At 36.9% G+C, this 17,757-nt stretch overlaps 1 protein-coding gene across 1 annotated transcript in view; it reads right to left on the reverse strand.

Annotated features, from left to right (window-relative positions):
* LOC123869578 (homeobox protein goosecoid-like) overlaps positions 1-10,702 on the reverse strand; it is a 32,287-nt gene extending 21,585 nt beyond the window's left edge. Inside the window, exon 1 of the mRNA XM_045912568.1 lies at positions 10,156-10,702. Within this exon, the coding sequence (XP_045768524.1) occupies positions 10,156-10,369 (214 nt within the window). The 5' untranslated portion in view covers positions 10,370-10,702. The remainder of the gene's footprint in view (positions 1-10,155) is intronic.
* Positions 10,703-17,757: the final 7,055 nt, after the last annotated feature.

The raw sequence follows: 17,757 nt of genomic DNA on the forward strand, positions 1-17,757 counted from the left end.
ATATGACAAAGTTATTGGTGTGGCTAGTAGAACAGCAAGTATGGATCGAGGTGCACATTTTAAGTTTGTAAAACTGTGTAACGTTGGTTCGTTGATCCGTTGCTCCATTGCGACGTGATTGAAGAACAAACAAATACTTGCTCTTTAATATGGGTAGTAATGGGTGATTTACTTCCAAAGCAAGGAACATAACATTATAACTTCATATATACTAGTGACCTGCCTCGGTTTTGCTTGGTTTTACACGGACAGGTATTACAATACAAACTATTCACAAAGTTGATTTTCCGTTGTATGTTTTAAGTGGTCTAATTGTGTATTTTTTTTTTGTAAGGAGTAATCTCAGAAGATAAAAGTTATGTACCTAAAGGTTAGGTATACTATATCTGACATACTGTACTTATTAGTTAGGTACTATTGTAGTTGTATTGAAAGTGAAATCACAACTGGTGTGGTTTCAAGGGAATCAAAACCTAACGGACCTAGAACATTATGAAAAGCAGGTAGCAATATTATCATAAAAACCAAGTAAAGGAAAAAATCTTAAAACTGTCAATTTGTGCTTAGGCTTACATCATAAAAAAAGTGTTATTTCTTGTACGATGGCGCAGAACCCATCGTGTGCGAGGTACTTGACTGGGTTATAATTTGTAAGGGGTAATCTTAGATGATAATATAAGTTATGTATGTATATCTAAAGGTTAGATATATTATGGTATATTTAATAATTACTAGTTACTATAATTTTCGTAAAAATATTCGTAAAATTATTCTCGGTTATGCACAATGAAACGCATAAAAAAGCAGGAACCTTTGAAACAATAACAAACAATTATAGTGCACATGTTGAAGTCCCATGCAGCCGTTACTGGTCAGCTGAAGTGACTCGACATAACATTTTGCTTTGCTTGCATAAATTATTATGTTTTAAAATTGTATCCTGAAGCTCAAAAACAATTACTGATTAATATTATCTATACTTAGGTACTATTTGTTATATTATCAACTTAAGAAGTTATTATATTCCATAAAAAATATAAGAGCCAAAAAAAGATTCAATAAATTTTACCCGTGAAAATGTTACTTTAAGACATATTATCAATGTCATAAGTCATACTAATAAATCCAACCACGGATATACTAAAATACATATAATACCCATGTCAAATTACAACTTTTGTGCTAGTACCTACTACGGACAGACGGACGAACGGACAGATATTGGAAAACTATGTATAATAATATAAAGGGTTCCTTGTTGCCTATGGAACCACAAAAAAAAGGTCGTTGTTTTGTTAGTACTTCTTGGCAATCAATGGTACCCTGTTAGACATTGTTTGGTGTATTGTTTGTTAATTTACTTGTTTTGCCAGATGTCAGATATCGCGATCCATAAGGTGCAAGGCACACCACCAGAATGGTGAGAGGATGCGCGCCAAGCGCACGCCTTTGCAGTCAAGACTGAAGTAAACAGGGTGACCCTTCAGCCGAAATAGTTAAACAAAATTATACAATCTAAGTGTAAAAAAACCGGCCAAGTGCGAGTCAGACTCGCGCACTGAGGGTTCCGTACTCGAGTATTTTTTCCAACATTTTGCACGATAAATCAAAAACTATTATACATAAAAATAAATAAAAATCTGTTTTAGAATGTACAGGTAAAGTCCTTTCATATGATACCCCATTTGGTATAGTTATCTTACTTTGAAAATTAAAACACATTATTTTTTTTTAAATGATGTGACACAGATTTTCTCAAATACTAAAAATACTTAAATATAAAAATTACAATCTGTATTACTATTATTTATGAAGATGAATATACTGAACTTTATCCAACAAAAATGATGTAACCACAAATTCGGGGTTTTCAGATTTATTCCTGTACTTGTGCTATAAGACCTACTTACCTGCCAAATTCCATGTCTCTAGGTCAACGGGAAGAACCCTATAGGTTTCTTGACAGACACGACGGACAGACAGACAGACAACAAAGTGATCCTATAAGGGTCCCGTTTTTACTTTTGAGGTACGGAACCTTAAAAATGAGAAAAATATTCATGCTTAGTTTAAAAAAAACTGTGCCTGTTTAAAACATCGAGATTTTCGCATAGTGGTCACTGGTCACTCTATTTAAGACCCCGCAAAGAAACCACCTCCACTCGAAGTGCAGTCTCTATTCTATTCATCACACCTCGACTCACCACGCTCGGTCTGCGCTGACCCTTAGTTGTAGACATTTGGCATTAAATAGAATTCATATTGTTACTAGTTCGTTTCAAGTTTGGATATTAAGAGTAGAGGCATTCAAGCTCGGGAAGGTGGCGAAAGCTGTTTTATTTGCATTGCTTTTCTCAGATTTTCATGTTAATCTTAACATATAGATCCTAGTTAAATAATAGTGAAAATAACCACAAAAACTCAACTCACGAGATCGTGTGATTATGTTCTTTTATTGAGTTCGCCTCTCGATATTTTATTTTAATTTGAAAGAGGACTTCACTACTCAATTATTGTTAAATTACATAAGTTTTAAAATAATCTAAGTGTGTTCGTGGTATCCTGGGTTCCAGCAGCAGAGTGTTGGGAAGTACTAGTTATTATGTTTATCAATTTTAACATGCTTGATTAAAATTTTGCATTTCAGGAAATACAATCCATGTGCGTTCGTGGTATACTGAGTTCCAGTAGCAGAATGTTGGGAGGAAGTACCTAATAGTTATTAAGCCTATCTATTTTAACATTGGAAATTCTTATCAGGCAAAGAAAAAATTAGCATACACAAGTGAAAACCACGTAATAAATAAATTGACAGATAAAATAAAAAATCGGTTGGAAGCAGAAAAATTGTTAAGTGGGTTCTTCAGCGACGTAATAATATGGTGAATAGTTACATTAAACTTTTCGATCGCCTCCAAAAAAAAAATTACTGTAAGTATTGAAAAATTTAAAAGTCTCTCCCCTGAGACATCTATAAAAGATAAATTTACCATTTTTGCAGGGGAATCTAAACATCAGAGCACTCAAAACCAGTATTAAGCTCAGATGAAACTATAGTAATAAATGATAAGGGCCAAGCAAATGTGTTTAATTTACAAGAGAAAAATAAGCTAAATAATATTTCTTGGTCTTGTAATTCAAAATTATGTTTGCTAGAAGAAACTGTGCTACAAAACCTAGAGAATAGTCTAAGGATTATATCAATCCTACTTTTCCATACTAATAAAATATTATAGAAGTATATTATGATCATTACTATTAAAAAATGCGAAAAGTTTCAGCTTTTATGCTGCACTGTTGATCATAAGTGGAACGGACCACTTCCAAAAAGTATGTTTAGCATAGGCAGCGTAGTTTAATTGAAATGATGACGTGTGTGGTGGGGAGCTACAGTTTCTTGGTATTTTAGGAGACTTATTAGTCTTTGGATATTATATTAATCAAAGGACTAAATATGCTTCCTGGGATATCAAGGGAAGGTAGAAGCTCACCATTGGTGGCGTGGTGGAGCTACTAATCATCATTTACTTTTCACAAGTAAATGATTCCACTTCAAAGTTCTTTCTTTTAGAAGATTTCAAGAAGCTTACACTCTCTTAATACCAAGTCTTCTTCCAAAGGTTACTATCAAATTAATTCATTCTAACCTAGGAAATCAAAAGAATCTGAAACATCAATCGAACTAAATATGTTCCAAAACGGGGACCAAAATCTTTCATTACTTGAACTCTAACCGATTATATCCATACTCGCACTCAAAACTACTCAATCGTAAACTACGAGTAGGTAATATAAGTATATGCAAGGTATTTATTATTATGAGCTAGTTAAGTAAACCAAATACAGCAAAACTCGTTTAAATGTGTTGAACTCATTATTTCCAATAAACTTAAAGTAGGTACTTAGAGTAATACGGTCGCATTATTATAAAAGACCTTATAATCAAACGTTACACGTGCCACTCTCAAGAAATACTTTTAAAAGCCTTAACTTTAAAAAGATCTGTAAGATAGTTAAGGTAAGTAAAGTTTTTAGACACCCTATTAGGTTAGGTACGGAAATCTGGTATTTTAGATAAAGTTCTTTTCTTGGTTTGTTTCTATTATCGTGTTTTTTAAAGTTTAATTCTGTGCAATATTTGTGAAGTAATTTTAACAAGTACATGAAGAGAAATCAACTTCACAAAAAGTTATGATATCCCATCAAAAACATAAATGTGAAAATGTAGCCAAGTTCGAACTTGAGGAACATCTTAGTTTAATAAATGAAGATGATAAAAACATAAAATAAATGTGAAAATAGAGCCAAGATTGGACTTGAGGAATATTTTAGTTCAAATAATGAAGAGAAATCAACTTTACAAAAATTGATGATATCCCACCAAAAACATAAATGTGAAAAAAGAGCCAAGTTCTATAACAAGCGAGGAATTTAAGCTTCGCCGATAAAAGCATTGATATCTAAATGGGTGCCAAGTTCTATAGAAGGTTTGTATAATTCCTACAAGAATGTACAAAGATCTTTGATTGTTTTAAAATATTGTTTATGTTATTAAATAAATAACTTGGCAAGTTTGAATAGTCAATTAATCATATTTAACGTCTAATATGCTATATATTTCAAGCTTAAAAATGTACTTGGCAAGTTTTCATCTACATACATCAATTATTCGTGGCGAAAAAAGTTGCCAAGTGCATGCCTAAGCTTGAAATATATAGCATATTAGACGTTAAATATGATTAACTGACTATTCAAACTTGCCAAGTTATGTATTTAATAACATAAACAATATTTTAAAACAATCAAAGATCTTTGTACATTCTTGTAGGAATTATACAAACCTTCTATAGAACTTGGCACCCATTTAGATATCAATGCTTTTATCGGCGAAGCTTAAATTCCTCGCTTGTTATAGAACTTGGCTCTTTTTTCACATTTATGTTTTTGGTGGGATTAATATACTTACTTACTTAATTTGTAATATCTTGGATATCTAGAGACACTGCACGGAATTGGGAATCAGCTTATTTTGAAAAATTATCCCAAAGCCTCTGACTGAGTTCGACCTACATAAGTAACTGAGCTCCTACATCACTCATGTCATGGAAAATCGATTTGAATTATACCTATACTCGTCACCACCAAATAGATGATTCAAACATGTCAGCGTCTATTAGAATGAGCCTAACATTAGAAGAGCCGAACCGTGAATATCCGAGCTTAAGGCCCCATATAAGCGCTCCCCAGGCGCGGTCCAAACCGTCTGAACAATTCAAAATATATTAACGCTGCAAAGAAAAATTGAATATTTTTGCATACTTCCGGCGTTGGCAGGGTATTACACTGTATTATTTCCGATAGAAATATAAAAGCTTTTAAGGCCGCCAGCGTATTTGTAAGGCGCTATCGGCGGTTCCTACTCGCCGTCTTTGCATTTACGCGAGCGCTCGCCCGCCTAAGCCGTATTGATTTAAAAATACCAGGTTACTTGTAATATGGAACAAAATATGACACCGACGAGACGAGTTACATTTTACTCTGTATTCTGTTTATTATGAGTACGACGTTACAATTTCTTTTTTTTTTAAATTAATCCATTAGACCCAAATAATTTAAATACGTTTAGCGAGCTTACAAGTTCAATGCAGATTTTAAAAATGCCATTTATTTTACATGTTTTTTTTAAATTCAATAAATTTTGCACGCCATGCTTGGCAGAATATGTGATTCTACCTAATATTTAAGACCAATGTAGGTATATTATACCTACTATACTCTAGCAAATAAACACTTCTTATTCTTATTCGATTAAAGAATCCGTTTGCAAAATAATAAGCTTGAAAGGCTTGACAGTGCTAATTTTTGTTAGAGTCAAGAGGCAACTACGGAACCTGACACGCACTTGGCCGGTTTTTAACCGACTTCAAAAGGAGAAGGTTCTCAATTCGTCGGAATCTATTTTTGTGTAGGTATGTTCCCCGATTACTCAAAGATGCCTGAACCGATTTGGAAATATTTTTTTTTTTGAAAGGATATACTTTGCTGGTGGTCCCATATAAAGATGAAGATCTGATGAATATTTTCGGAGATGGAGAACAGAACTCCTCAATGTCTCCATTGAGGAGTTCTGTTCTCCATCTCCGCCAGGTACATTGCTCGCGATCAGTGTAACAGCTTAGTAAACAGTAGGTTTTGAACTATGCATAGCATATTTTAACATAGTGGGGCCACTAAAAATTGTGAAATAAAAAAATTTGGCACCGACTCCAAAATATGTTATAATCATAAGAGAAGTAGGTACATTAACTCTTGTATACACAATATATATTCAATAATAAATTAAATCATTTTTTGTTTTTAGTGTTTGTGCTTATTATTCCCCAAATTGGTAACTTCAGGGTTCCGTACCCAAAGAGGAAAGACGGAGACTTATTGATGCCACTCTGCTGTGCCTGTCAGTCCTTCCGAGTCCACTAAATGAGTTTACAAACCTAAAATTTTGTTATTTGGTGTAGAACGTTGCCCCTAAATCAAATATTGAATTAAAAATTCAATTAAATTATTTTTCAGGGGGACTCCCATACATGAAAAAATATCTGAAAAAAAAATATGTTTTTCTTACCATAGCATGTGGAATATCATTGTTTTGAGCTCATTGAGTACGAATTAGTTGGAATATACTTATTTTTATTTATTTTTATCCTAAAAATAAGGAAATGAGGGCCCATCAAAGTTGTCAGTTTGTGACCGTTTTTGTGACGGGGCCTATCCCAAAAATTCGGCATTTTGTACCATATACCTACTGTATTTAAACTACAAATACCGAAAACAACGATTTATAAAATAGTTTGTTAGCTGTAACCAAAAAAAACCATAAACTTATGTACAATAAAATAAAATAAAAACCGGCCAAGTGCGAGTGGGGCTCGCGCACCGAGATTTCCGTACTCGGGTATTTTTTTGACATTTTGCTCAAAACCTCAAATGGAAAAACGGAACCCTTATACGATCACTGTGTTGTGTGTCTGTCTGTATGTCTGTCCGTCCGTCTGTCCGTCCGTCCGTCCGTCCGTCGTGTCTAATATATCAAGTGGGATATCATATAAAAAGGCTATAGCTATACATTTTAAAACAGATTTTTATTTATTTTTATGCATAATAGTTTTTGATTTATCGTGCAAAATGTCGGGAAAAATACCCGAGTACGAAACCCTCGGTGCGCGAGTTTGACTCGCACTTGGCTGTTTTTTTTTTTTATTTTAGCAAACGTATTTATAAAGCCCTAAAGATATTTTTAAATATTAAAATGCTTTCTAAGAGGGAAAAAGAGTATAATTGGGATATAAACCCTGTCTTCACCCTCGGTCCCGCAGCGCAGCGGCGCGACGCGACGGATGGCCTGAGGCCCACCGCCGCCCGTCCGCCGCGCTTTTTAACCGGCTTCAAAAAAAGGAGGAGGTTCTCAATTCATCGGAATCTTTTTTTAATTTTTTTTTTACGTATGGGCCAATTTAGAATTTATTTATTTTTTGTTTGAAGGCGTATTCTGTGCAGGTGGTCCCATATAAATTTGGTGAAGATATTATGAATACCTATCTTCAGAGATGAAGAACAGAACTCCTCAATGGATAAGAGCAAATTGCTCGCGATCAGTGTAAAAGCTTAGTAAACAGTAGGGTTTTAACTGGGCATAGCATATTATAGTAGAGTGGGGCCACTTTTAACCACACGGTTTTATTTTTCTTTTGAATTTTTTTGTCTCTAACAGCCTACGCATCTAGGATAATCCATCATAGACGTTTATCTAAAATGAATCGTGACTGGCTAATAAACGAAAAACGAAACGAAGCGAGGTCTATTTGGGTGAATTTTAGCGATTATATCATTCGGTCTATCCGTCCGTTCGTCTGTCTATCCATCTGTCAGAGCCTTAAGTATAACTTCTGAATAACTTATTAAACATCGACTGCGCAACGCGAAGAGTGTTAGTTACTGTGTCACCTGTGTGTTGTGTCGCTACACCCGCAGCGGCATTTATACAGGGTGTTTGGTAATTAGTATATAGGTATAAGTATAAGGTATAGGTACCAAACACCCTGTATTATTTTCCGTTTATTTTAATTTTTTATTGTGTTTGTTAAATAAATGTTTTCTTTCTCAAGAATAAAAAAGAATAGGTCATTTTTATAGTACGGCTATTGTAATAAAATATATAGGTATACCTACCTACTTACCTACCTAAATAATAAACACACAGAATCTGGATACAAACATACACACATATATACATACATACATACATACATAGACTGCTAAAATAATAACCCTTCCTTTCGGCTTTGCCGTAGTCGGGTAAAAATAAGGTAGCGACACTATGTTCATGAACAGACTTTATGTGTTCATTAGTCTAATAACTAATTATATTATTATTAGTAGGTATGTTGGTTTATGCCTTTGTGGCGCTCTAGAACTAAACGCGTACACGGATTTAGATGATTCTTATCCCAATAAGTTTGTCTTAATCTTTATTTTAAGTAGTTATAATACTTAAAAGAAATTAGAAATCAAAGCATAAAGCTTGCCCGACTTCATACATAAGTACATACACGTGTAGAAACGAAAGTTATTTTTTACTTTTTAAAGTGTTTGTTGTTATTGCAGCCGGTTTTTACTTTTTTTTGGTTTTTTTTTATTTCACAACTTTTAGTGGCCCCACTGTACACAAAAACATACCTACCGTCAAATTTAGAACCTCCTTCTTTTTTTGAAGTCGGTTAAAAAAGTAATTAAAAACCAAAAACCCGACTGTGTAAATACCAAAAAGTATAAAACAAGACGTAAACTGAGGCATTAGGTAGGCAGTAGGTAACCCTGCAGCATCAGGATTAATAAGTTGGATCCAGGAATTTTTATGGGGCCACCACAGAAACTTCTACTTAAGTACTACCTACTGTTGATTAAAAAAAAATTCAAATCGATCCAGATTCCAGAAACCTCGAAAAATTTGGTCATACTTACATTAAAAAAAAAACGGCCCGAATTGAGAACCACCTCTTTTCGTTAACCGTTTCGTTTCAGAAGTCGGTTTAAAAGGCTAAAAGTTTCTCTGCGTACTTACTAACGTCAAAGCATGAGGTCTAATTTTTTGTATTTTTTTCGGAATTGATTCTTATTAGAAATCACGTCATGCATTGCCAGACATAGTGTTGTGGAAACCGCCTGCCAGACGCCCTGTTTAAAAAATTGTTAAATTTTAAGGGTATCTGGCATGAGGTTTGCCACGATATTGTCTGGCAATGCATGACGTGATTTCTAATACTATTCCGAAGAAAATATAAAAAATTACACTTTATAGGTAGGTACGTCAAATTTTATTAGGTAAGTACACCTTTGTTAACATGTTATCCTCCAAACCCCCTATGATCCAAACTTCATAATCACTAATCGTTCCTCGCTGCTGTTGGGGACAATACGCAGATAAACTTTCAGCTTTTATACAATAAAGAAGATCTGGCACTCGCTGGCTCTTAGTCCATAAAGGGAGCTTATTGTGGAAAATTTCAAGTTTCTATAGGTCCAAGGGTTTGGGCTGTGCGTTGATGTGTCAGCAAGTAAATGAGTCAGAATCAAGACCTTGTTGATTTTGAACTTTAGTTTAGATAACAGTAGTTACTTACTTCCATGGGTGACGCATATCAAAAAGGTTTTTACGTAGATAAGTAGGTAGGTGTAGGTACTTAAACTCCCAATTACCTATACTTAGATACTTACAGCACTAAGAATCTTCTTCCTTAGTGTGAAAGTTATGATTACCTATACCTAACTACTGCCTAGGAACCTATTAGGTAGGTATCTATAGACTATAACTACTTACCAACCTAGATACTTATTCCTTCAATTGTCGTTGCTTAAGTAAGTACTACCTAATTAGTAGAATAATTAGTTATTTTGCTACAACAGTCCATTTTAGCTAACATGTATAGTAGGTACATAGTGAGAGAGTCCGCTAATCACAGGTGATTGCCATCTCTTTACACTAGGTAGGTACTTACCTACTTAGCTATAGATTGCTGTCTTTAGACTGTAGGTGCCTATATTTTGTCAAACTAAGGCTTGCTGGATAGGTAGTAAGTAGATAGGAATGTGATGACATACCAAATAAGTCGTGCGCTCTGTGAAAGGGTGTGTGCGCCAGATGATGCAGCTGCAGCGGCGGCATGGGCGGCGGCGGACGCGGCGCCAGGATGCTGTCGATGGTGAAGAGCGGCGGCGGCGGGCGCTCGCCCAGCGCGCCGCCCGCGCCGCCCAGCAGCAGCGCCGTGCTGAGCAGCGCGGGCGCGTCGCGCGCCCAGCCGCCCGCGCCGCCCATGCCGCCGCCCGCCGCGCCGCTCGCGCTCTCCGCCACGCTGCTCACCGCCGACTGCGACACCTCCGCGCCGACTCCACTATCCTCAACGGTTCACCACTCATCGTACTTCCCCAACTTTTCTTCTAATCATTCTGAACACACTATCGCACTAATTTAGGCACTGTAGTCTCTTTATCGAAAAATCGAGTCCAAAGCTCCGTCCGGTCAGTCACCGATAAAACTCGATTCGGCCGGTGATTAGTAAAATGAATAATATGATAGGATAATAGGATGGACGCGTGATGCGATTGCGAGCAAATCGTTTTAGTGAGAAGTCTTGTCGTGTTGTCGTGAGTCGAGTGGTGGGTCGCGCGGCCGGGAGCGAGTGGGGTGGCGGAGCGGGCGTGCGCGCGCGGTGGGCGTGCCGCGGTCCCGCCCCTGCAGAGCTTACCTAATGGATGTGACAATACGGCGCTCCCAAAAGCTCACTAATAATAGTAATCTTTATCCCTTCCTTTGCTTTATCTATAAGTACTCGTCTGTCTGTTTATGTTTAGGCATTTCGCTACAAAGAGTTACCTAAATCTCTATCTACTTAGATAAGTTTTACTTACTTAATTAAATACTTATTTTTGAAATTGGAATTAGTGTGGAAATGATTTTTATGTGTAGATATACTTACCCGCCTACCATAATTTTATAGTATTATCTATAAATATCTGCCCATACTATACTTAGGTAGGTATAGGTACCTATGTATACAGGATGTAACCAGAACGCTAACAAAAACGAAGACAGGTTATTAACTGTCTTCGTTTTTGTTAGCGTTACATATTACATACTACTTCACTCACTATTCATCATTAATCATCAGTACTATAGTACTATAGTACTGATGATTAGTGATAAAACACCATAATAGGTAAACTACGGAAAAAATTTAAAACACCTGTATTTTTTAAAAGTTCACAACATACCTATTACAAATAAAACATCTGACTAACGCTAGAGCTCAACGAACGTTCCATAAATAGGTCACTTGAAATCAATGCCGCATTGTAGATGGGTCATTGACCCGAGCCTTGCACGCTATTGCAGGTTTGAAAAATACTAAATCACTAAAACTAAGTATACAAGCTAAGGCAAATGGTTATTGCCATTGGAGTAATAAAATAAACGCGAAGTTTTTGCTAGCGTTATGGTTACACCCTGTACCTATATAGGCTGGTATTTATTGATAACTAGCTGACGCCCGCGACTTCGTCAGCGTGGATTTAGGTTTTTCGAAATCCCGTGGGAACTCTTTGGTTTTCCGGGATAAAAAGTGGCCTATGTGCTAATCCAGGATATTATCTATCTCCATTCCGAATTTCAGCCAAATCCGTCCAGTAGTTTTTGCGTGAAGGAGTAACAAACATACACACACAAATACACACACACACACACACACAGTGTGATGCCATAAAATTTTCCCTAATGTCACCGGCGCAGCGCTATGAGCTTTTTTAATACTAAAACATAGGTAATCATGTAGGTAAGTACCTAAGTACTTACCTACCTACTTACGGGAGGTGTGCTCAAAGTGGCCACCTTAGCTTTAAGTAAGAAAAAACCTATTAAACAATTGATTTTCCAAAAGATGATAGGAAAAGAGTTTATTAAATCAATTCCTTCAAATTTAAATATACCTACCTACCTAAGCATACGTCTTATAAGGATCTAACAAGGTAAATTTCGAAATTACGGCAACTTGTGAAAAAACCGCTTTGCCCGAGCAGCCGCCTAAAGCGGCCATGGCGGTTAGGGCAACGTGGCCGGCCCCAAAGTTACTGTTTTTGTTTTTTTTTTTTTCATTTAACATGCTTGGCGAAATAAAAATGGCCAAAAATACGTACAATTTATAAAGCAAAACATTTGGTAAATAAGTACCTACTACCTAAGTATCAATTTTTAACCGACTTCAAAAAAAGTAGGTGGTTTTCAATTCGTCGGAATCTTATTTTTAACATAATCAACTCTCAAAAGAAAAAGAAAAAGAAAATAAGGAAGAGGTGGATTCAAGATTCGTGATGCATAATAATATTAGTGTTGAGTTCGCTGGACCCACCTTAGGTACTTAAGTTTAGCCTGTGGTATAGGTAAGAGGTTGTGTTGTACTTATTTAGGTTACTTATATTGTGTGACAAACGGTCCTAGGTACTTACTTAGCGCGCGATTTCGTCTCCAGGCTGGTCGAGCCTCAATAGGTGGGTAGGAAACTATGAGATGTCACAACACAATATGCTCAGTGACGATTGTGAGAGACGCGAGGATTAACTCTTATCTAACAACGAACAAATTGAGCGTCGGCTTACCTACCTACCCATTTTTCTGCGCAACGCCCGCGGCGTTCACGGAGTGTTCGCCTTTTTGCAGATTTACTTACAACACAATATCTAATTCAGATGTAGGTAACACTAAGCCCACATACAAAACACATGTCCTTTTTAGCAGCGACAAAAAATGTCTAATTTGCTGAGGCTTGGGAAATAAAAAATGGATTGAGAGAAAATATATCTGCCAACCTAAGTTAGTAAGTAGGTACAATTCGTTTCAAATGTAAAGATCATCCATCGACAAAATACGTACATAGGTAAGTATAGGTACGTACCTACGTTCCTATGTACCTAAGTATGTAACGTGTTAAGTATACGTACTACCTACTTACTTTGCAACTTTGCAAAATTTATACTTATGCAACAACTTACTAATATTTAAGTAGTTAGTAAGTAATACGACAAAGGTTTTTTGTGCTTTAATTTAGATGCAAATAATATAGATAGGTAAGTAGGCGTCTTATACCTAATCCTAAGCATTTATCCAACTCGGTTCTACTTCGGAAACGGACTGAAATCCAAAAGGAGTCATTCTTTCAAAAAATAAAACTTGTATGTAGGTATGGTTAATACTGACTGACTGATGAAGCCTAGCCTATTAGGTATACCTACCTAAGTAGTAGAGACGGCGGGCGGCGCGGAGTTCTGTTCGCAAATATTTACAAAGGTGGGAGCTTCGAAATCTGAGCGCGCTTGTGTTTGCCTGTAATTGATGTAATTAGTCGTGTCGACCAGCTGCCCAAAATAAAACCTCGCTTCCAATGTTTGAATAGTTAATACGATACTTTCACGGGCCGGAAACATCTTTACGGTGTCCTGTTCTGGCAAATATTGGTCACACTCGACGATGCCTGACGGCGACAGAGGTGGATGTAGCATTTCTTTCTTGTTATTACCTTACTTCTTAGTGCCTTTATAAGTAGGTACCTACTTAACTAAGTCAGAACTTAGAATCACATCTGATCGACACCTTGGACGTACGATGTTAGTCACGGACAACAGTAGGTACCTCTCGATATACCTATGTATTTTTTTTTTAATGGTACCTAACCCAAATAAGTATCAAAATACCTATAGGTCTATAACAATGACTTTCTAACCAAAGTCATTGTTATAGACCTAGTCTTTAATCTTAATATAATAAAGGCTATTTATTTTAGGGTTCCGTACTTCAAAAAGAAAAACGGAACCCTTATCACTTTTTTGTCTGTCTGTCTGCCTATCTGTCTGTCTGTCTGTCCGTCTGTCGTGTCTGTCAAGAAAACCTATACCTAGGGTAGGTAGGTACTTCCTGTTGACCTATACCATATTGTGTGGTATCATATTATGAAAGCACTTTACCTATACCTACATTCTAAAACAGATTTTTTATTTATTTTTACGCAAAGTAGTTTTTGATTTATCGTGCAAAATGTCGGAAAAGTACCCGAGTACGGAACCCTCGGTGCGCGAGTCTGACTCGCACTTGGCCGGTTTTTATTTTGACACAGAGACTATAGGTAGACCGGCAGCTAAGTACCTACCTTCTTGCATTCTACTTAATTCAACCCACATTTAAAATGAGAACTTAGCAAATATCCATTTCATAAACACATTTGGGAAAAAAAATCGGTCAAGAGCAATTCGCACACAAAGAGTTCCGTACAATCGTACAAGAAATAATACTAACATTTGACGCCTGCCTCGACGTTTTGTTAGAAGTTCCCTGACTATCGTGTACTGTGGTGAGGGTTCCGTTGGCACCCTTCGGGTACGGAACCCTGAAAACGACATTGATATTTACCAATGCAAAATGGGTGGGTACGTATTCGTAGGTACATACATGTCACAGATTTGTGTCGCTAAACAGGCAGCTGCCAATCCCTCGGTACAAGCAATGGAAAATTAACTGCGAATAATGCGGCGATTATCCGCGTATGACTTAATTCGGCCGGTCGCATAAAGCATAAGCATTACTATCCAACAATAGGCCGGATTATCCCGGCCAACCTAGCAGCGGCTAATGTGCGCCGTCTAACCGCCTTCGTTCTGAAGCAGTGGGGTACAGAGCTTTACAAAACATTGCTGAAATCGATAAACTTAATCTTAATAGTATATAAAAACTGGTCAAGTGCGAGTCGGACTAGCACACGAAGTATTCCGTACCATCATACAAGAAATAACTTTTACATACAGGATGTAATCAGAACGCTTACAAAACGAAGACAAGTGATGGTACTGATGATTACTGATAAGATACCATAAAAAACTACGATATTTGTTTAATCCTGTATTTTTTTAAAGTGAACAATATATTGCAAACAAAACATCAGACTGACGTTAGAGGTCAACGAACGTTAACTAAATAGTTCGCTCGAGGTCAATGCCGCGTCGTAGGTGGGGCATTGACCCGAGTTTTGCACGCTTCACAATGCCGGTTTGAAAAATACTAAATCACTAAAACTACAAGATAAGGCAAATGGTTATTTGCATTGGATGTTTTGGCATTCTGATCACATATGCATTTTTGAGTTCAGCGGCCATTTTGAATTTTTTCACTATTAAGGTGCCCACGCACTCGAACTGCACTGCAGCTGAACTGCGCGTCGCGGCAGCGCGCTGCACGATATTCTCTCCAGCCGCGACGCGCGGCAGTGACGCGCTACGCGGTACGCGCGTCGCGACTGAAGAGAATATGCAGTTCAGTTCGAGTGCGTGGGCACCTTTAGTTGTTATAGTGGCAGTATAAATAAGTAGGTACTTAGGTACATACTACACACCTATGAAAATTGTAACTCTCTACCTATTACGATTCATGAGATACAGTCCGCTAACAGACAGACACAAACAGATAGACAGACGGATGGTCAGCGGAGGCTCAGTAATTCCTAGTCATTCTGTTACGGAATCCTAAAAAGTTTTGTCCTGTCCATACTGGCCCAGTGCAAGTATCCTCTTTAGACAATAGGACGTATTTTAATACTTGTATATTATATACCTACCTAGTAGTTCTACCTACCTACCTAAGTATAGACTAAGTAGATAGATCTGAAAAAAATAGATCAAATAATATTAGTTACACAATATAGTATAGAAAGATTATTACAGAAGTAATAACATTATCGTACCTAAGTATAGGACTTCTAACAGGATTGTGCGTTGTAGTGGGCTAGGCGGCTAGGCGGCTAGGCGGGTAGGCTTCTTAGTGTATAAGCAGGCATAAATAGTAAATACGACGCTCTCCATACGATAAGAGCATTAGTACAGGGCTTATATTAAAACTAGGTCTTGCTTAACTTGATTGTATGGCGATGACGCTGGGGTGACAGTTTACAAGAGGTTAAATATTAAGTAAACATAGATAGGTAGGTATTTAAGGCTATCCTTGCCAACGATCCCCCGTCGATTTCCTACGTATGATATTATTGTTCTCATCTCTATCTGCCCTGGTTCGTGCATTCTCGGTTCCTAGATCGGTACATTTGTGATAACCAAATTTCAAATTGCTGTGATTGGCTGAATTTACCATGTTCTTGCTGCGACAGTGAGTTTGAGCCACTAGCGGAACAATGTTAGCCGGTCAGAAATGATTGCAATTAGTCAACCTGTTTGACGTCCGTGTTCTGTTTTCGATTACAAAAAAGAAAAAATTGTTGTTGCAATCATCAATTTTAGCAAATAGTGAAAGAGAGTCGGCCAATCAGAGGTCACAACTACCGTCACACTTTCTGTCACACTATGGCAGTAGGCATACCGAGTAATGAAAACAATTTTTCATTCTGTCTAGGTCGAAGTAGGGTTGCCACCTGGCTCTTTTTGATTTACAGGCTACCACCATCAAAAATACGGGGTTTAGATTTGAAGAAATTTGAAATTTTGAAGTATTTGAAGAATATATATATAGGCGGTGGTTCTCTCTGAAATGCATGGAAAGCCTATTTAGATATTTCAGTTTATTTATAAGTTTTGTATTTTTTCTCTGTATGTTGCCGTATCTTGATTGGTGAACTGTGTTTGCAATGTGGTTTTAAATAAAAGATTTATTTATTTAAATAACTTTTAAAAACTCTTAGTGTTGTAAAGCAAAATGTTATACATTTCATGCATACAATCTTCTCATTTCAACTTAAAATTACATTTAATTTGTAATTCCACCTTCACAGTATCAATACTATGGCCGTAGCCAGGAATCGATTGCGGGAGAGGTTTTATTAGGGCCGGAACTGAATCCTGTCATGAGGAAAAAAACATTCGCTCAACTTTATGGGCTAATTACCTGGTTAGTGGAATTTCGCCTTTCAATTTGACAGTGAGATAAAATACAACAATAAAAAAGCGCGAGCGCAGTGAGCGTAAGTGTTTTTGGTTCAATACAGAAAAAATTAAAGTGAAAGGGAAACGAGTGTAGCCATAGCAAGATTTTATTTTTAAAGCTTCCTATCCATACTAATATTACGAATACGACAGTATATCTATTTGCCTATCTATTTGTTACCCTTTCACGGCCCATCTTCTTTACCAAAATTTTGGTACTTACTATTCAGAGGTAACTTGCATCCCAGACATTTTTTTTAGGCGGCTTTTTAGCCCGGAAAATCCCCCACGGAATTTTTAAAAATCTAAATTCATGCAAACGAAATTGCGGGGTTTACACCAAGTAATAGAAATTCAAAGCGCGAGTGAAGTGAGCGCGAAATGTTTGATATATTTCCAAAAAAAAATTGGTAAGCAAATGCAAGAAATAGTGTAAGTATTATTTTAGGCTTAGGTTTTTGACGGCTTCCCAGGCGCAGTCGCCATTTCGAAATTTCTGGTCTGGTGGGAGGCTTCGGTCATGGCTAGTTATATGGTTAGTATGGCCCTAACGGCCAAGAAATTAGACTGCATCATCACTTACCACTAGAAAAGATTAAAGTCACGGGCTAACTTGTATAAAAAAAGGCTTACATCCTCAAACCAAGCCCCGCCGCCTTGGCTACGACCATGATCAATATCGAGTGGGTTTCGGCTACGCATTGCCGCAAAAGGAAAATATTCTTTCTACTGGACATAACG

Source organism: Maniola jurtina, chromosome 11 (genome assembly GCF_905333055.1).
Source record: "Maniola jurtina chromosome 11, ilManJurt1.1, whole genome shotgun sequence".
Classification (NCBI taxonomy): domain Eukaryota; kingdom Metazoa; phylum Arthropoda; class Insecta; order Lepidoptera; family Nymphalidae; genus Maniola; species Maniola jurtina.